The sequence below is a fragment of the Rhinolophus sinicus genome, chromosome 5, assembly GCF_057876585.1.
Source record: "Rhinolophus sinicus isolate RSI-liver-muscle chromosome 5, RSI-T2T, whole genome shotgun sequence".
NCBI classification, from domain to species: domain Eukaryota; kingdom Metazoa; phylum Chordata; class Mammalia; order Chiroptera; family Rhinolophidae; genus Rhinolophus; species Rhinolophus sinicus.
The window spans coordinates 58,237,501-58,259,015 of record NC_142505.1 but is presented as its reverse complement, the minus strand read 5'-3'; the positions used below and the strand labels follow the sequence as shown (position 1 = coordinate 58,259,015).

Genomic DNA, 21,515 nt, shown 5'->3' with positions numbered 1-21,515 from the left:
CAGATGTCAAATTACCTTCTTAAGGGTTGTCCAATATACACACTCAACAACAATATATAAGAGTTGCCCAAAACCTTAGTAATTGACTATATTCATTAGGATTTTGCCTACATAATAGCTGAACAACTGGTTTCGGTATAGTTTTCATTTGAATATTTCTAATTATGAATAAAATCATGTATCTTTTCACAAGTATATACCACTTGTATTTCCTTTCTTGTAAGCTGTCAACTAATGCCTTTTACAGACTTTTCTTTTGGATTGAAGAAAAGATCTCTCTGTGTTTTGAGCTGAAAATGTTTTTTCTCAGTTTGTCATTTGACTTTTGATTTTGATCGTGATGTTTCTTGTCATGCAGAACTTGTTTTGTTTTGTAATGAAGTTAGATATTTCAATTTTTTCTCTTGTATGGCTTGCGGATTTTGAGTCATAATTAGGAGACCTCCCTTTTGCCAAAGATATAATTATTCCCTCCTGTGTCTTTCTAGGCCTGTTTTGCTTTATTTTACTTTCAACTCTTGTTGAATGTAAATATCAGGTTGATATGGATCAAGTATGTATTTAAAGTAAAATATGAGGTATAGATTCAACTTTCGTAGTAGTAGTAGTAGTTTTTAAACCATATGGCTACCAAGTCAATTTAGTACCATATAATGAGTGGTTCATATTTGCTCAATTGGTTTCAGAGTCTATATCTATCAGAAATTAAATTCTCAAACTTAGATCTATTTCTGGATTTTTCTAGTCTACTGGATTTTCTTTCATTCCTAATCCAGTGTCACCAATTTACTTATTGAGGCTTTATATCCCATTTTAATATCTAGTATTAATACTAGATTCTCCACATTGCTCTTCATTTTCAAAGTTTTCTAAGCTGTTTTTGTTTTGTTTTATCTTCCCAAATAAATTTTGGCTCAATTTGGCTCATTTAAAGAAAAAAAAAATAACAGAAACAAATTATTGGAATTTGCATAGGGATTGCAATCATTTTATGAACTATCCTAGGCAGGAGGGCACCTTTGTGATATTACATCACCCTAAGAATATGGTATCTCTCCATTTACTCACATCTCCTCTGAAATCTTCATTAGTGTTTTAAAATATTATTCATATAGGCAGTGCACGTTTCTTGTTATTCCTATTTCCAGTGATTTTGTTACTGTTGTGTGTAGGGATTTTATTCCTGTGTATTCTTTATCTGATGGATATTTGTATATATAAAAGACAGCACCTTCTGCATAATAATTCTAGGACTCGTTCTTGATACCCGTCTCTCATCCCTACCATAACATCCTTTGCCATGTCGTATTGATTCTATCTTTAAATATACTTTGCATATGTCCAAATCCTGCCACCGCCACTAAGACCACCCTATTTCAAGCCACCTTGATCCTCATTTGAACAACACAATTACCCCCTTGACCCCATCCTGCACACAGCAGCCAGAGGGATCTTTCCCCTCTGGAAAAGCAAAAAGAGTGTCTTGTAATCACTTTGCCGAAAATATTTCCATGGGTTTCCTTGCACTCAGAATAAAATCCTCACCTGAAAGGCCCTCCATCACCTGGCTCCTGGCTTGCTCCCAGCTCCCCTCTAACTCATTTCCTCATTCACAGAACTCTAGCTGCAAGGGTTTCTTTGGGTTCTGAAACACTCCCACTTCTTCCCTATCTCAGACTTGCCCTGCTGTTCTCTCTGCCAGGGATATTTTTCTTCCCGTTCTTTAAGGATTGGCTCCTTCTTATTCTCTAAGTTTCAGTTTACCTGTCCCTTCTCAAAGAGGCCTTTTCTGTTCACTTCATCTAAACTATCTCCCTTTTAATCTCCTTTACAATACTCAGAACAATGTTTAATTGTACATTTGTTCACGGATTTATTTATGTTGTGTTTCTCTTCCCCAGTAGACTGTGAACTCCTCTGCTATCTGCAAAGTGCATGACACAGAGTAGGTGTTCAGTAAATATTTACTGAATGAATGAACAAATGTCTTCCCTGTTTATAGAGTCAGGGCTTGGGTAAGTTTATATTTTTTTCCTGTAACTCTGTCATTTATTTTCCATTCATATTTTAAATCCACAGTTACTGTATTCCAAGTGTTTATTTTGCTAAGTCACAAGCACCCCTCAAATTCTCTTCAATAGCCTGATTTAGCTATCTTAATAGTGTTTGTTCACATATTTTATATATATATGATTTTTTATATTTATATTATATATATATATATGAGTTTGGTGCAAAAGTAATTGCAGTTTAAAAGGTTAAAAACAATTGCAAAAAACACAATTACTTGTGCACCAACCTAATACACACACACACACACACACACACACACAAACACAGACACACAGATGGTGGCAAATAAATGTATACACATTTTAAGAAAGGAAAAAACTGTATTAATATTACACTGATGGTAACCACTTTGAGCACCTCTTGTAATTGCAGAAGTCAAATGTGACTTGTATTCATTCATCTTTTGTTATTGGTATATGTTGAGTATTACAATTTAATACAGTTTTTTCCTTTCTTAAAATGTGTATACTTTTTTTGCACCATCTGTGTGTGTGTGTGTGTGTGTGCATGATCATTTTCAAACGATGAAACACATGTTGAATGCTATAGAAAATGGTAAGTTATACATCATTTATGGGGAAAAATTTCCCTAAGAGTGATAATACCATCTAATTTTCTTTATATGTTTTCTCTACTTAAAAAACTACTTTTCTCATTAAGAAAGTTATATATTCTTGTAAAAATAATCAAACAATATGGAAATTCCTTTTGTAGAAACGTAGAGAGTATAAAAAATCTCCATCATTCCCAGTCCCAGAGATCATAGTCATATGGTCATAGTTGGATATATATCCATCTTTCTAGACTTTTTTCTATGTTTATTCCATTCTAACACAGGCTGAGATCTTGTTCTTGTCCTTTTATCTTGTTTTTACTACTCTAGGGCCCAATTAGACAAACAACACTGTGACTTGCTTGCTTAATAAGACACCTTCCCCATGTCTATGTGCTGAAAAACACAGCTCTTCCTTACTCTTCAATAATTACCTAAGATTTCATTGCATTTACTATTTTTTGAAAGTTAGTTCCCTTCCCTTTTCTCCTGATCAGTGAAGTGGTGACGAGAAGGTTGAATTGTGTCAGTCGTTATTTTTAGGACCTCTACCACTCCCAAATGCAGGACCAAAGTCACTGCTCAGGGAGCTAGTTCTCCACTTCAACCTCTGTTTTGTAGGAAAAGGTAACTTAGAGTAAAATCTAAGTTCCGTGAGGTCCAGATTTGTGTTGAGAAATAATGAACTGAATAATTAGCTGTAAGAAGTGTTGATATAAATAATCCACATGGGTGAATTTGTGTTGCCTACTGTACCCAGAATTAAGGCCCACCACCACTGTAATGAGAGTGCCCGAAAGAAAATTATACCTCCACACTCTTGCTTTTTTTAACTTCACCTCTTGAACAGAGCCCAAAAGTAGCTTAAGTTTATTGCAGTTATGCTTGCCATGAATGCCACTGATACGTACTGTCAGACCTGTTTTTGAGGGGAGGGGGGGAAGCACTGCAAAACCAATTATTTTGCCAGCATCTGATAGGGACTTGACAAGGCACTAATTGCTAGGCTCACGTTTCAGGAAGCAACCTTTTTTCTGTTATTGGTGCCAGTTAATACAAAGGCCATGCCTGATGAATATGCCATTTATAGCTGACACTGACTTGATGTCACATCTATGTTTTTGCATATGAATTTGGAAAATAAAGGTATTCCTCCCTGCCCCCAGCCCCTCTTCATTGCCCTTGATAGTTATAGGAGCTGAGATATTTTGAAAAGTTCTTTGAAATATTCTTTATAGTCGGCCCCCACCTAAGTTCACCATGGAGAATTCTTTCACACGCACACACACACATACACACACGCGCGGGCACATACACACGTGCACACACATGAAACCCGAGGAATCACTGAGGTAATCTCCCTTTCTCACGGTATCATTATTCATGGGACACAAATCCTGCTTTAATCAGAATCACATCGTGATTCCTTTCTTCTAGAGTAGAAATTTCCCGAGCTAGGCTTTCCCCAATGGCGACCTCGGGATCCTGAGCATCCCAATGCTGTGGGAAGTTTCCATATCCTTCCCATATCCTGAAAATGGGGTAATTACAGTTACCTGCCTCATAGGGATACTGCGAAAATGAATTGACCAATGAAAGTGCTGGCTTAGTAGCTAGCACACTCTTGTAACTCCAAGGCAGGCATCTTGGCCATATGCTGTTTTTATAGCAAGGACCACAGGACAGCCTGAATGACACAAAGACACTGGGTTGACCTAAGGATCATGGGAGTTTATAAGAATGGTTGTGGCAAAAAGACCACTGAAGAAGACGAGTGTTACCAAGAGCCAGTCTTATTGGTTAGGTGAGTGAGTGGTTTGGGGTGTTGCAAAGACATTCTTGCCCAGATGTCCAGAACCACACTTGGCCTGATGTCCAGAATCCCACATTTGTGACTGATACCCGAAACCAGACCTCCTATAGCCTTCCTTCCTCCAATTGGCCTGATACCTGAATTTCTACTGATGTCTGAATTTCCGCTCTTTGAGATTGCATCCCTAAACATCATAATTTATCCTGTATTAAGCATAATAAAGCATAAATATTAATACATATGACAGTCAGTATAATGTCAGGTACAGGGCTTCGGGCAGCCGGATGGCTCAGTTGGTTAGAGCGTGAGCTCTGAACAACAGGATTGATGGTTTGATTCCCACATGGGCCAGTGAGCTGTACCCTCCACAACTAGATTGAAGACAACGAGCTGCCACTGAGCTGCCAGTGGGGCAGCCAAATGGCTCAGTTGGTCAGAGTGCGAGCTCTCAACAACAACGTTGCCGTTCAATTCCTGCATGGGATGGAAACGGCGACTGGACATGGAGCTGAGCTGCACCCTGCACAACTAGACTGAAGGGCAACTACTTGACTTAGAGCGGATGGGTCCTGGAAAAACACACTGTTCCCCAATATTCCCTAATAAAAATTAAAAAAAACATATATAGGCCTTGAAATCAGAAAGCCTGGTTTTGAATATTCACTCAGTTATTCATTTGCTGTGCAACATTGGGCAAATTTTCCTCTCTATGGCTTCATTTCCTCTTCTGAAAGGTAGGGCTAATGGCATTCCTATTTCCCTAGGTTATCAGGACTGAGGGCAGTAGAATCCACTGTGCCTAGAAGTAGTGAGCAATCATCAATGTTTATTATTATAATAAACACCATTAGGACGGACAACTGATTAATCATCATCTGTCAGAGGAAATTACCTTTTTGCATGTATAAAAATTGTTTACCATATAAAAAAGGTGTTTTTTTTTAATATTCAAAGGGGAAATTATGTGTTGGCTATTTTAAAAATTCTGCCAGAATAAAAGCCCAGTGCTTGAAAAAAACGCTAAATTTGACTTATATGAAATACTAATTTAAGCAGAGTGTGAGAAAAAATAAAGCTGTTTAAAACAATGAAAAAAAATTAAAGGGCAAGAAGGCTAACAGCAAGGTTGAGTGCGAAAAAATACAGTCAAGGAAATATAAGCTTGTGCTTATTCTCTGTCCCAGTAGGAGAGAGTGTCATAAAATGGTGGTAAGGGTGGAGGGAGGTTAGCTGGGAAAGGAGTGCTAGGCTGCTGGCACCCTCTCTGTCAAACCAAATCAGGAACTGCCCTTCTCAACTAGCAGGTGGGTTAGAATACGATGGCTGATTTGAACCTTTAGAGATCTTTGACTCTATCCAGCCACTAAGCCAGCACTCTCATTGGTCAATTCATTTTTACCACATCCCTATGAGTCAGGTAGCTACGATTACCCCATTTTCAGGATATGGGAAGCATATGGAAACTTCCCACAGTATTGGTTCTTACTTGCCATGCTCATGATCCTGAGGTAGCCCTTGGGAAAAGCCTAGCTCTGGAAATTTCTGCTCTAGAAAAAAGGAATCATGATAAGATTCTAATTAAAGCAGGATTTGCAACCCAAGAGTAATAATACCATGAGAAAAAGAGATTACCTCAGTCATTTCTGAGGATTGTGTGTGTGTGCGTGAAAGAATGACTCATAAATTTTTTTTAAAATCTGAAAACTCAAAACAATTTTGTGGCAATAGCTGACTCATTAAGAAATATTAAGTGCCTATTATGAGCCACTAAGGGAATACAGCAGTGAGGTCGGCAGATTTGCCCCTTGTCCTCATGTATTTTAAATTCTAATATAGGACACCAAGTAACTGAAACAGTTATAGGACAATTTTTGTGTATGATGTTAGATAGCAGTCTAAACGGGGCTAAGACAGATTTGCCCCTCATGTTAGATAGCAGTTAGATAGCAGAGGAATAAAGAGTGTCTAAAGCCTGGGCAATAGTGAGAGTATGGTCTTCTGGGATGACAAACAAAGAGCACCTGGTAAGTGAACAGCTTTGTATAATCACCGTAAGCTAGTCATGAGCTACATAAAGCCACCTTAAAAACTGAAACTGTGACTTTCCAAGTAGTCTCAAGAGAAGTTGTTTAGAACATTAGATTTGGCATGAAAAGAAAAGAAATAATATTATTACAGATTACATTCATGAGGCCAAGTATAAAGGCAGAATGATCAAGAACAATTAGGTGAATGCCTTTATATAATTAGGCTGCTCTGAAGCTTTGGAGGTCAACCAACCCTGGTTCAAATCCCAGCTCAGCACACTCTGGTAGCTATGTATGCTGGGCAAGTTAAGTCCCTTTAAGTCCCTTAACCTTTTTTCACCACATGTAAAATGGGAAGAGTAAAACCCAGATGAGGATTAAATAATTAGCAGAGGGTAGGAACTCAATAAAGAGAATCTTATATTAACTGTCATTAATGGTATAAACTTAGTATGACTTTCAGTATACTCATTGCATACTAATAATTATAACTTTCTCTATATTATGCTTTGCTAGAAATTAATATTTCAAAGACATTAAAAATTACACTGGGCCAGCCCGGTGGCTCAGGCGGTTGGAGTTCCGTGCTCCTAACTCCGAAGGCTGCCGGTTCGATTCCCACATGGGCCAGTGGGCTCTGGGCCACAAGGTTGCCAGTTCAATACCTCAAGTCCTGCAAGGGATGGTGGGCTCCGCCCCCTGCAACTAAGATTGAACACAGCACCTTGAGCTGAGCTGCCACTGAGCTCCTGGATGGCTCAGTTGGTTGGAATGCGTCCTCTCAACCATAAGGTTGCCCGTTCAACTCCCGCAAGGGATGGTGGGCTGTGCCCGCTGCAACTAGAAAACAGCAGCTGGACCTGGAGCTTAGCTGCGCCCTCCACAACTAAGACTGAAAGGACAACAACTTGAAGCTGAACGGCACCCTCCACAACTGGGATTGGGAGACAACAACTTGACTTGGAAAAAAAAAAAAATGCCTGGAAGTACACACTGTTCCCCAATAAAGTCCTGTTCCCCTTCCCCAATAAAATCTTTAGAAACAAAAAATTACACTGTGAGGCATCATTTGCAAGTATCTTCTCTCATTTGCTTGGTTGCCTTTTTGTTTGTTAATGGTTTCTTTTGCTGTGCAGAAGCTTTTTAGTTTGATGTTGTCCCATTCATTTACTTTTGCTTTTACTTTCCTTGCCTTTGGGGTGAAGTTCACAAAAACCCCTCTGAGACCAATGTCCATAAGTTTAGTACCTATGCTTTCTTCTGTGTATTTTTTTTGTTTCAGGTCTTATATTCAAATCTTTAATCCATTTTGAGTTAATTTTTGTGTATGGTGTCAGATAGCAGTCTATAAGGTGCTAAGATATAAGCAGTCTACAAATCCAAAATATATAAAGAACTCATACATCTCAACAACAAAAAAACAATTCAATTAAAAAATGGACAGAGAATCTGAACAGACACTTCTCCCAAGAAGACATACAGATGGCCGACAGATACATGAAAAGATGTTCAACTTTGCTAGCTATAAGAGAAATGCAAATCAAAACCACAATGAGATAACCCCTCACACATGTTAGAATGGCTGATATCAATAAGACAAGAAATAACAAGTGTTGGAGAGGATGTGGAGAAAAGGGAACCCTTGTGCACTGTTGGTTGGAATATAAATTGGTGCAGCCACTATGGAAAATAGTATGGAGGTTCCTCACAAAATTAAAGAAGAACTACCATATGACCCAGAAATCCCTCTTCTGGGTATCTATCAGAATAATTTGAACACATTCGTAAAGACATATGTACCCTTATGTTCACTGCAGCATTGTTCCCAGCAGCCAAGACATGGAACTACCTAAATGTCCTTCAATAGGTGACTGGATAAAGAAAATGTGGCACATATGCACAATGAAGTATTACTCAGCCATGAAAAGGGATGGTATATTGCCATTTGCAACAACATGGATGGATCTTGAGAGAATCATGCTAAGTGAAATAAGTCAGATGGAGAAGGACAAGAACCGTATGATTTCACTCATATGTAGGAAATAAAACAAAAAGGAACAAACAAATAAACTCATAGACACAGACAACAATATGGTGGTTACCAGTGGGGGAGGGCAATGGGGAGAGGATGAAGCATGTAAATGGGGTCAAATCCATGGTGAGGGAAGGTAATGTCATCTCTCATATTTCCATTGACCAGATTATCTCTCCCTAGTGGCTAATGTCAATCATCACTCCCCTGGTACCCAATTTTCATGACGAATCAGCCAAAGAAGTCTACCACTTAACCTCCAGTAACATTCAACTCCAGTAAAGCCTGGAAGAAGGAAATGGGCTTAAAAATGGCCCTCCATTAACTCTAGGTGACTTCAAAAAGCTGTTTCTTTCTGAGCAAACTTTTGTGATGGGCCAATTTGTTATAGACTCCACTTTTCCTGAGAACTCTGGTCATTCTATATTCCTATTTATAAAACCAACCTCTAGATTGCACATATGTGTGTGTAATAAAGAGTCATTTTAACACAGTTGAACCAAAGTAGAAGGATTATATTTATTCAATAAATATTTCTTGAGCACCTACTATGTGCAAGACCTGTTCTGGGTGCTGAAGAAAAAGTTGTGAAATATCAATGAAGTAGCTAAGATGATTATAATGAAATACTCAGCATTAGAAAAAGGAGTTAGACAGCCAAAGAAAAATTACACATAGAAAAGACAATTGAGGCAATTCTCCAGGTGATTTTAACAGTCTTCTCCCAAACCAAATCCCCTCATACCTAAAAACACTTCCAATGATTTATTCATTGTATATATGATAACAATTATGAACTTGGACTAAGTTGCTGAAACAGAATTTGAATTATGTCTCTCACTAGTTGAAGGACACTTGTCAAATTATTTTACCCCTTTAGACTTTGATATCCTTACCTGTAAAATGAAATTACTAATACTTCCTGCCTCATAGAGGTGTTGTAAGAATTACATTAACTGCTGTACATTAATTAGCACATGGTCTGGCACATTGTAAGTACTCAATAAAAGTTGATTACTATCATTATTACTATTCAGACAAAATAATCTTGATCTTGGATTTAGTTGGCTCAATTGGCCTACTGATTTCTCAAGATTTCAAACATCTTCCTAAGATTCTTTGAGATTTATGTACAGATATGAATTCAGAGCCAAGCTAATACACTTAAGAAAGGATGAATAGACTCACTAAAGATGAGAAATTCAGAAACCCAGGCTCTTGGTCACCTCAGGAAGTCACCAAGGGATACTTTCTGTTTTCCTTTCCTAGCAGCTTTTGTGAAATGATTGGGTTGTATCGGGAGCAGTTTTAAAAAGAACAGTAAGTAAACTTCACATTCAAAACCAAGTCCTAGAAAGGAAGCTAAAGAGAGAGACTAAATTAACATGTCTTCTGTCCCTATATAAAATAATTTCTATACTGTTAGCTTCTCTTTATCAGGAGGGGTTTAAACTTAAAAAGAGGACAAAAATTTTAATAGGAAATACTGAAAAGTGCTCTTTTCTAATCTGCTATATACTTTATTTTTAATTGAGATAATTGACATATAACATTCTATTAACATTAGTTTCAGGTGTACAACATAATGATTTAATATTTATATACATTGTGAAATGATAACCACAGTTAGTCTCGTTAATTAACATCCATCCCCACAGTTACAAATTTTACTTCTTATATGAGAACTTTTAAGGTCTACGCTCTTAGAAACTTTCAAATATACAATAGAATATGATGAACTATAGTCACCATGCTGTACATTATATACCAAGACTTACTTATTTTATAACTGGATGTTTGCACTTTTTGATCACCTGCACCCATTTTGCCAAACTCACCTTCCACCTCAGACAACCACAATCTGTTTTCTGTATCTATGAGTTCATTTTTTTTTCATTTTTTAGATTCCATATAAGTGAGATCATATAGTATTTGTCTTTCTGTCTGACTTACGTCACTTGGCATAATGTCCTCAAGGGTCCATCCACATTGTCGCAGATGACAAGATTTCCTTTTTTTTTTGATGGCTGAATAATAGTACATTGTGTATATATATCGGGAGTGCCAAAGAAAATGTAATTAAGTGGACACTTTGAACAACGTTGCTCAAGCAGTAGTTCGCCATAATCAGAAGTGTCTGATGCTGATGGTAACCACTTTGAGCACCTCTTGTAATTGCAGAAGTCAAACGTGACTTGTATTCATCTTTTGTTATTGGTATATATTATTACAATTTTAATAGTTTTTTTTTCTATCTTAAAAAATATATATATTTTTTGGCACCCTCTGTATACCCACAAGGTGTGATAAAAAAATACAATGAATGTTTAAATTAAAAAGAATTTATTACAGTAAAAGACACATTGCCATTAATCCCCCTCAAAATACTCCCCCTCTCTTTGAACACACTTATCCCATCGTTCTTGCCACTTTCTGAAGCAGTTCTGGAAGTCCTCTTTCGTGAGTGTCTTTAGTTGCACTGTCATGGCTGCCTCCATGTCCTGAATCGATTCAAAACGTTTACCTTTCGTGGTCATTTTGACTTTGGGAAGAGCCAGAAGTCGCATGGTACCAGATACGGTGAATAAGGTAGATGAGGACACACCGTAATGTTTTTGACAAAAATTGCCATATACCAGAAGTGATGTGTAACATGGAGCATTATCATGATGGAGGATGATTTACAGCACACTTTAAAACACACCTTTTCTCACCCGTAGCTCACACCCGACTGACTGCATCGAACAAGCTGAAACTTGTCACACACTATTACTAAAGTTTGACGCACCGCTTCCCGTATTGAAGGTCCCTCCCTTCCTTTCCGTTGATGGCACTTGGCAGCAGCATTCACCATAGTTTTTTTTATCATACTGTGTGTGTGTGTGTGTGTGTGTGTGTGTGACATTTTCTTTATCCACTCACCTCTTGAAGGATACTTAAGTTGCTTCCATGTCTTGGCTATTGTAAATAATGCTGTATTGAACATGGGGGTACATATATCTTTTCGAGTTGGTGTTTTCATTTCCTACAGATAAATACCCAGAAGTGGAATTGCTGGGTCATGTGGTAGTTCTACTTTTAATTTTGGGGGTAACTTCTGTTACCAACAATGTACAAGGGTTCCCTTTTCTCCACATCCTTGCCAACACTTATTTCTAATCTTTTTGGTAACAGCAGTTTTGATTTGCATTTCCCTGATGATTAATAATGTTGAGCACCCTTTCAGGTACCTGTTGGCCATCTGGATGTCTTCTTTAAAAAAATGTCTATTCAGACCTGTTTTTTGTTTTTTAATCAGATTTACTATTGAGTTATATGAGTTCTTTATACATCTTGTATATTAACCCCTCAGCTGATATATGTGATTTGCAAATATTTTCTCCCATTCTATAGCTTGCCTTTTCAGTTTGTTGCTGGTTTCCTTTGCTGAGCAGAAGCTTTTTAGTTTGATGTGGTCCCACTGTTTATTTTTGCTTTTGTTGCCTTTGCTTTTGGGTGTCAAATCCAAAAGATCATGACCAAGATCAATGTCAAAGAGATCACCCTCTGTTTCTTCTAGGAATTTTATGGTTTCAGGTCTTATGTTCAAGTCATTAATCCATTTTGAATTAATTTTTGTGTATCATGTACGAAAGTGGTTGTTTCATTCTTTTGAACATGGCAGTCCAGTTTTCCCAACACCATTTATTGAAGAGACTGTCCTTTCCCCTGTGTATATTCTTGGCTCCTTTGTTGTAAATTAATTGACCATGTGTGCATAGGTTTATTTCTGAGCTCTCTATTCTGTTCAATTAATCTGTGTGTCTATAAAAGTGCTATATATTTTAGTAATTTTATAGTGGAAGTTCTGGAATACTTTCCATAGGAATCAGCTAATAGTTTGATTTCTTGATGTTTTTTTCTGTTCCTTGCTAAACTCTTAGCAATGATTGTGAGGAATTTTACTATGTAATGACAAGATTGCGTATTAGAAGAAATGTATTTTTGTGAATTATTTTGAACGTTTAAGAAAAAGATTGAAATGTCATCCTTTAAAAAATCTCTTATTGTGTATGTACTATGCAGGTGTTGCTATTTTGCCATCTTTATATGCCATTGTACATACCCAAATTCCAGGAACACACTTAGACAATGGTGATAGTAATCCATTTGGGTTAACAACTTTAGGAAATTCCAGTCATGCCAGGACATTTTCCCCTCTACCAGGAGAAATATATACATTAATATTTCTAGACTAGTGGACTTTTCTAGCACATTGCTATTTGGTCCCTGATGTTGGTAGTCTTAAATATTTTCAACCCTGAGTGTCAGCCAACCAAGCAACAGAAAACTACAATTCTGGGACCTTAGTCCTATCTGTTTTAAAAACTGCCATTTCCTTTCTCTTGAAATTAGCATATCCTATCTTCGTGAGGATTGGTAAACTTTTGAACTATCCAGGATTAAACAGTATATACACAGAGAGAGTTACACAAGGTCACACATTCACATACAACATCCTCCCCCTCTGGTATAATTTTTGACTTTCAAATTTCATGCCAAGGCAGAGGTAAGTGTATTTTAAGTGTCAGCTTTGCACTGCTCCAAGCATCTCTGGCAAAAAGCAAGCGGAAGTGATTGAGAAATCTCTCTTGGGACTGGTGCTTCCCCTCTGGGGCCGCTACCATCCCTTTGCACTCCGCCTTCTCCCCCGCCCCAATATCTCTACCCCGCTGGTCAGTCAGAGGCGCCAATGCCCCCCCCCCCCCCCTTGCTGCCAAGAGTGGTTCTTAACCTTTTTTGGATCCGGACCTACAGAAAACTATGGAACCTCTCAGGATGGCGACAGAGGCTGAGGAAAGCACATCTTGAAAGCTTTGCGAAAGTTTCAGGAGACCAAGGATTTGAAACACACCCCACACTGCAAGATTATTAACTCCATGGCTAAAACTCTTGACTTGGGGCGATTAAACCGAGAGCGGAGCTCAGATGCCAAATCTCGTCCCTAGTGAGAAACTGTTGGAAGGGAAGGCGCTCCAGCACGGAGTCACTTTCACTTGTAAGAAACCAAAAAGAGGAGATAGACAGGGACAGAAATTAATAAAGGGAAGAGAGAAGACGGAGAGAGGACTGTTGGAAAGAGGTGGGAAGAGAAGAGAGAGAAAGAAAAGGGAGAAATAGGGGAAATTAGAGGAGTACCATGGGAGGAGGGGTAGAGACCAGAGGGAGGTAAAGGGAGGCTGGTTCAAAGCAGCATAGAGAGATCGTGCGAGGAAAAGAAAAAAGAGATTCAGACGGTAGAGAGCAGAGAGCAGAGAGGAGACGAGAGCTGGAGAGACTCAAAGACAGACTGCAAGCCCCAGGAAAGGGAGAGAACTTTCTCTGTTCTTCATCCCCAGGACAGGGAGTCTCAGAAAAGCTCCGCTCCACGAAGTGCCCGGGACCACGATCCCCTGCCTCCGAGCTCCCGGCGCCTCTGGCCTCCGCCTCTTGACGCCGGAGGCCGGCTGGGAGTCCCGCACCAGCCGGCCAAGCAGGGGACGCGGTCTGGAAGGAGGCGGTCCCCGCTCACTTCGCTTTCTCCTCCCCTCTCCTCCTAGAGGCGGGCACCCGGGGTATTTGAGCGGCGGAGGACCCCCCCCCCGCCTCCGCCCCCCACTCCCCCATTCAAGAAGCCGCTCCGCTATCCCCGCCAGCACAGGGCGCCCGCCGCGCCTCGGAGCGCACGTTCCGCGCTTTCTCCTACACGTTCCCTGGACATTATGCGGCGGAGCAGCCGAGCCCCAGTCCTCCTTCAACTACTCCTCCAGCTCCTCCTGCGGCCCGAGTGGCTCAGCTCTTGGCAGGCGGCGGCGTTGCTCAGCGGAGCGCAGACGGGACCCTCCCGGCGAGACCTCAGCGAGTCCTAAAGTCAAAAGTTGGCGGCGGGCGCCGGGCTCCGCGCGCTCTCCGCGGCCACTGCCTCGCTTCGCCGCTGCAGCCAAGGAGGACAGGAGGGAGGGGGTGGGAGGTAGCGGGGGGAGGGGTGGGGAGCACCATGCAGTTTGTATCCTGGGCCACACTGCTAACGCTCCTGGTGCGAGACCTGGCAGAGATGGGGAGCCCAGACGCCGCGGCGGCCGTGCGCAAGGAGAGGCTGCACCCGAGGCAAGGTAACGAGGCGACGGCCCCCGGGACTCCTCCGCCCCTGTCGCCACCTCCCCAGCCTCTGCGCCCGGGAGCGGGCACCCCGCCACGGAGGCCTCTTTGCTTTTCCTAGAAAGAATTATCTCCCGCTTTGCAGCCTCTCCCTTCTTTAGGTCATTCCCAGCCAATTTCTAGAGAGAGACACTGTGGAACGAACTTATCCCCCTACCTTTTTCCTCTTTCCCCTTCCCCACCCCCATGCCCCAAACTACCATAACTTAATAACTGGGGGCAACTGCTAGCGGCATGTTTTATTTTATTCAGGGTATTTGTCAAAATCTGAAATTACTTTATTTATTTTGACTTGCTCATTGTCTGGCTCCTAGTGGTGTATCATCATTGCCTAGCACAGTTCCTGGCTATTCCTGCCACATAGTAGGTGCTCAGCAAATATTTATCTACTAACTGAGGATGAAAGGGTTGATTCTAATGGGCAGGGGAAGATAACTGCTGGAAAATAACTCAGGACAAAGCCCTCATTTTTGTTTTAAATTAAAACTTGCGGAAAATTGAATTATTGGTTTATGTGCCTCTCCTCTCTCTGCAGTGAAATTATTAGAGACCCTGAGCGAATATGAAATCGCGTCTCCCATCCGAGTGAACGCTCTTGGAGAACCCTTTCCCACGAACGTGCACTTCAAAAGAAGGCGACGGAGCATTAACTCTGCCTCTGACCCCTGGCCTGCCTTCGCCTCCTCCTCTTCCTCCTCTACCTCCTCCCAGGAGCATTACCGCCTCTCCGCCTTCGGCCAGCAGTTTCTATTTAATCTCACCGCGCATGCCGGATTTATCGCTCCACTGTTCACTGTCACCCTCCTCGGGGCGCCCGCGGAAAACCAGACAAGGTTTTATTCCGAGGAGGAAGCAGAACTCAAGCACTGTTTCTACAAAGGCCATGTCAATACCAAGTCCGAGCACACGGCCGTCATCAGCCTCTGCTCAGGAATGGTAAGTGGGCGCGCGCGCCTCTGCCCTCCCCGCCCCCGTTTCTGGAAGACTTAATTGCTCTTTGGCCTAAGATCCTCACTGTGGCGAGTATCCTCAGCTCTGGCGTTAAGTATCAGTTGGAAGCTCGTTTGCGTCCTGCAGTTTGGGTGGCTGGCCCAGAGCGTGAGCTTACACTCGAGAGGAGCGCACGCGTCCGCCCCCAGGGGGTTCTGGATGTTTCCGAGCTTTCTAGGGTCCTAACTCGGCTCAGCTGCTCTTTCTCCAACGCCGGTAGGCGGCTTGGCAGTCGGCTTCCAAACTCGCAGAATTTGCAGCAACTGTGGCCGCCCAGGAGCGGAGCAGCTGAGCGCGGGGAGGACCCGACTCCTTATTGGTGCGTCTTGAGTCGGGGGTGTGGGCTGAGGATCCCCAGGCTCGGGAACGGGGAGTTCCTGCTATGTATCGTAGAGGGCGGTGCGTAATCTAGAGTCCCCGCGTTCTCTCAGGGTCTTTTTTTCAAGCGCCAGGAACCCAGAGGCTTAACAGGATTGACAGGGAACAGGTCCCGTCCCGGAACGGAAGGGTGGGCCCAGGACTCCGAAGGCGGGGAAGAGGGAGGAGCCTGCTCTGGTCGCTTTGAATTAGGGTGGAAACCGGAGTGGGGGTGCGGCGCAGTCCGACTCTGCACCCTGCTGGCGGGGTGGCATGGAGACGCAGAGATAGTGGAAGACAGCCTGGAGATGCTGCCCCGAAGAGATTTCGGTTCTAGGGTTTCTACCACCCATGGGGGTTCCAGAGAATCGGAAGAGGGAGCCTGCGGCGCACGTTTCCCTAGACAGGGTGGACAAGAGGGCGGGGCGACCACCTCCCTCGCTGCAAAATACGCACTTAGCAGGGGATCCAAGCTAGTACCCCGACTTCCTGCTTACTCCCCCTACTTGCCCTCCAGGAGATTCTACATGACATCCACCTTCTCATTCCCCTCCCCCCCGTGACATTTGAAGACCCGCTGTAATGTTCTGGCCCGGGTGATAGTCCTTGACTTTCCCAAGCGACGTGCGTTTCTGCCACGCGCGTGTGACGCAGAAACTTTCCTGGACCAGGTTCTTCCAGCGCAGGGCGATAGCGCCCTGTGCCCGGGTGATACGTTACTCTTTGCTAAGCACCCACACGCCCCATCGTCACCTTTTCTAAGTGGGAGCATGGATACTTACCCGGGGTGCTCCGCTGCCCCCTCCGAGCGCTGCTGTTTGTGGGTCCAGAGATCCCAGTCTTGATGTCGCATCCATCTCCGCTGCTCAACGGAGGGTTACGGTGGGGAGCTAGGCAAGCCTGAAGACTGGGGCAGGGGTGCAGGTTTAGCCTGCTGGGGTGGGGATGAGCTCCTTTAGCCCCCAGAAAGCGCAGGGAGTCGCGGCGCGTTGCTGAGATAGTTTGGGGGTGGGAGGAGACCGCAAGTTGAGCCAAGGCGGAGCGGGTGCTGCGGTGAGGCATCGCTGCCCCAAGACCTGGGACCAGAGCGCAGAAATCCTTCCCTTCTTTGCAAGGTTACAGCGGAGGTGTGCATACATCAGGCGCTGGAACCAGGAACGTCAGAACGCCCCCAGATACCTAGACTGTAACCCCGATTTTAGACCCTTGCGGATTGGGCTGCGTCGGTCCGACAAGTTTGTAAACAGCCTTTACTCCTCCCCTCTCCCCGCCCCCGCACCCCGCTGAGTGGCCCCAGCAGTTGTATAAATATTTTGCTGCGCAGGATCTTAATTTCTGTTGGCAATTTCAGGTAGTCACCCGCACGTGGAACTACAAATGGTCACTCTCTTAGGGAACTAAGGGCCGGGACTTCTTAGGACCACGACAGGACTAATTAGATCACGATAACTCCGTTTATATTGCGTTTCATTTACAATCTGCCTCTTTGGGAGAAAACGGTCTGGTGCACATCCTACAGCTATGCGGGCTTCAGTGAGGAATCTAGCCCCAACCCTCGCTCACTTTGTCTTCCCTCTGGCATTTATCTTTCCTCCCAAGACTTCCCCTTACTATTTTTGTAGCAGTGGTATTGTGAAGTTCCTAGTGGCCCTCCCAGAAATTCCTCCAGTAAATATTTCACTCTTGAGAGGGGGCCATGCCGATCTCCCCCACCCCGCCAGACCCTACCAGTAGTAAGGTATCAGTTTCCCTGAATTCCATCTGAAATGTGTCTCTCACCTCTTGAGCATCTGTACCCTATTTCTAGCTCTCGTCTCTCCGGCTCTGTCATTGGAACTGATGTCTAAGAAATATTTCCATCTGGCTTCTCCTGCAGTCATTTCTCTCGAATGCCTGACACACACCACTGCCGATCAATGAGGACTCGGCACAAGATCACAGCACTACAACGCTCACCTACTTTACACAGCTCCTCACCGCCTGGTGAATGATGTAAACTCCATCTGGCACTTCAGACCTCTTACAGTGTACCTTCTCACCCCTGTCACACCGCGTCCAGGGTGGTCTCTCCAGCTTTCCTCCACAAATCCTGTATGTCAGGCAATCTGCTGTTGCTTTTTTCTCCGAATTTCCCTCCTATCCTAATCCTACCTCATTGCCTTTGGGCCTTTGGATTTACTGGTTTATCTCACCCAGCTTCTCATGCTCAAATTATATCCTTCTTTCGAAGTGTAACTTACATATCTTCTTTCAGAGGAAACCTCTTCCTAGTCCTACAGACTGCTATTATGATTCTTAGTATTCTCTCCCTTGTCTTATAGTTCTTGATACACATGTTCTGTCCCATTCTCCTTGGCATCAGGATCAACATCCATCCATTTCTCTCTCATATTGGACCCTTGTATATTGTGGGTACTTAGTTACTATGTTTGAGTAAATGTTCGCCTTGACCAAGAAAGATTACTCTTTGATCTAGCAGCTATTTTGTGAATCAACAACAAGATTAATTTGGCATCGTATAGATACCATTTATTGCACTCTTATTATGTGCCTTGACTTGTAAGAAGTACTTTATATATGCATTATCTCATACAAAATCTTCACAGCAACGCAATCTTCAAACCCATTTTACAGATGGGGACACTGAGGCTTGGAGAGTTGGAGACTTGCTTGAGGTCTCACAACTATAAGCGGCAGAGTTGGGGTTCCACCCAGTCTTTCTGATCCACGCTCTTAACCCTCTAGAGACTGAATCTATGTTCCTAAAGATAATTTCAAAGTTCTTTTTTCTAAAAAACGATGAAGTCAGGATACCTGAGTTCTAGCTTCTGCACTGGCACTCTTAAGCTGCTTCTTTGTCACTGAAGGGGAACCTTGGACAAGTCACTTCCTCCCTCTGAGCCTCGGTTTCCCTTTTTACCAATCAGAGGTGTCAGATCTTTCCCAGTGTTTATGGCCTGTTCTAGGAGGTGTGTATCCTCTGTGCTCAGAGAACACTAGAGTTGTGTACTAAAAACAGAGAGAGCTGTTTGGGTGAGAATAAATTTGTTAAATCACTTCTCTGGAAACCAGATACTCTGTTGCTTAGTCTGACCACACCAGAACTCTCCCCTTCTTTAAGCCAGTGGCTCATGAATCACATGGAGAGCTTTTAAAAATATATAGTCTCTAGATCTCAGCCCTAGAAATTCCAAATCTGCGGATAAGGGGTAATGCCCCAAATCAAAAATTTTTTTAAACTTCCCAGGCAATGTTGACACTTAGCTGGGCTTGGGTACCTGTGTCTCAGCCTCATGCGTCACAAACTTTATCAAGCATAAGAATACTACTGTGGAGGGCTTATCAAAATTCCAATTCCTGGGCCCTGACATGAGATTTTGATTCAGTAGGTCAGATTTGAGGTGGAGCATGATTATTTGAATTTCTAACAAATTACTGGATGATGCTAATGCTCCCTGTGACCATTAGGGATGGTCATTTCCCTTGTGTCCATAGGAGGTCAGAGGCTTCTGCTTTGCTTTGCTTTCTTTCTTTCCTTCTCCTCTTTCTTCCTCCTCTTCTTCCTCCTCTTCCTCCCCTTCCTCTCCTTCCTCTTCTTCCTCCCTCAGTGCAGGAAAAGGAACAATGGAGGAAGAGAGAAGAACTTGATTTTTCTCTTTAAACACTGCCTACCAGCATAACGTTTTTAGTGCTCTTGTAATGTTTGGTTTCGGTCGTTCACCCTTGAGGCATCATTTATCATTTGCAAAACTTGTGGCTATGTGGGAAGGGGAGGAGAAAGAGTTACCTCTTCCAAGGTGCTTAGAATGCTTGGCAAACACAAATCGTATCCTGGTGGTTAGAGGCAAACACCACCAAAAGCCACTAATGTGTTCTAAACCCCTATAAGTTGTCACTTTGCTAAGCACTTTAAATGCATTATCTCATTTAATCTGCAGAATAACTCTTTACAGTAAGTATTTCTATCCCAAATTGACAAGCAAGAAAGCTGAAGCTCAGAGCACTTAAGAAACTTACCCAAGGCAGGTGGGTAAGGGGTGGTGCTGGCACTGGGACCTAGGTCAGCCTGACTCCAAAGCCTTGTACCTCATCACTCCCTATTGCAAAGGGAAGGGGTGGTGAAAGACTCATGTGCCAGTGGTACAGGTGGTACCACCTTGAGTGCCTTGTGGCCAACATACGCTGCCTGAATTTTAGTTAATAAGGCTTCCATGGGTCAGCTTTTCCCTTGGGGCTCACACTTGTTCCTAGTAAGTTTCTAGGCTGTCTTAACACAGAGAACCACTCTTTCAACAGAAGAAGGGAGTATGTGATTCAAACTTAAGTACCAAGGAAGTATTTCTTAGAGACAGATTTGGATGATGGGTGCAACAAAGTAGAGTCAAATCAAGGATAAGGAACTGATATGGCAGACAGTGACAATAAACTGCTTCTCTGAGTATGTTGTCAGCATTTTCAGTTTAAGCAGCCCTCCTGAGAAAGCGATTGGGTAAAATGGTGCCATCTGCACTTTTAATTGTTTCATCGGTTCTCTTTCCTCTAATGGCTGAGTTGTGTTAAATCAATCTCTGATTTCTTCATTTGCAGCTGGGCACATTCCGGTCCCAGGATGGGGATTATTTTATTGAACCACTGCTATCCATTGATGAACAAGAAGAAGAGGAACAAAACAAACCCCACATTATCTATAGGAGCAGCACTCCCCACGGAGAGCCCTCAACAGGAAGGCATACATGTGACACCTCAGGTATTTGCTTCTTGCTTAAGCGGAGAGCCTACTTCTGTGAGATGGGTTAAGGTTAATTGCCGTGCCACAAAGATGTCGATCTTTCACAGGCTACGAAGCAGTACCATTTACACTGTCTTTTGTTCAGTCTTCACGTGAGGTAGGTATACCCTCATGGTACAGTTGTGAAAGCTAGAGACAGTCTTAGTCATCGTCCAAGGTTGCACAGCTAATAAGTGACAAAGCCAGGATTTAAACTCAGACAACAGTGACTCGAAGCCCATTATGAGCAGAGCTGCCTATTTTTGTTGAAGTTGCTAATATTTATGGTGAAGCTTTGATCATGTCTTTGAGGCTATTACAGCGCTATCCTCAACCAGCAATTGCTTGTGTTCTCTTGGTGTTTTCTATTCTTTTTTTTTTAAACCATGTAAGGCTACAAAAAATTTTCCAAATGGGCCTCATGAAAACTATGTGTTTCTTGGAATTTGTCCTATCAATTTTAGTTTAGCTAATATTCTGTGGTTTCAGGAAATGTAGCACTGGCACTGTAGGTTTCACTGTCAGGTTTCTGTCAAATGTGTATGTGCCCACAACTAGATTTCCTTCTATCCTGGCCAGATTCTTTGAGGTTTTGTGTTGACATGTTTGGCCATCATCAGGGATGTGTCCTTCTGGGCACCCTGGAAAGCTTATGCTTGTCTGTGTTTCTCAGTCTGCAGTCTTGAAGCAACCTTTTACTGTCTTGGAAGCCTCATTATTTTCTC

At 42.6% G+C, this 21,515-nt stretch overlaps 1 protein-coding gene and 1 long non-coding RNA gene across 8 annotated transcripts in view; one reads left to right on the top strand and one right to left on the bottom strand.

Moving 5' to 3' along the window:
- LOC109461181 (uncharacterized) overlaps nt 1–17,256 on the bottom strand; it is a 363,848-nt gene extending 346,592 nt beyond the window's left edge. For all 6 annotated transcript variants that reach the window (XR_016021313.1, XR_016021311.1, XR_016021314.1 and 3 more), the window contains exon 1: nt 16,805–17,256. This is a non-coding gene — a long non-coding RNA (uncharacterized LOC109461181). The remainder of the gene's footprint in view (nt 1–16,804) is intronic.
- The window catches only part of ADAMTS9 (ADAM metallopeptidase with thrombospondin type 1 motif 9), a 161,698-nt gene continuing 154,291 nt past the window's right edge, over nt 14,109–21,515 (top strand). The window contains exons 1-3 of one of the 2 annotated variants that reach the window (XM_074313243.2): nt 14,109–14,629; nt 15,211–15,611; nt 20,610–20,769. In XM_074313243.2, coding sequence (XP_074169344.2) covers nt 14,515–14,629; nt 15,211–15,611; nt 20,610–20,769 — 676 coding nt within the window. In that variant the 5' untranslated portion in view covers nt 14,109–14,514. The remainder of the gene's footprint in view (nt 14,630–15,210; nt 15,612–20,609; nt 20,770–21,515) is intronic. The other variant, XM_074313242.2, reaches the window with a different exon arrangement.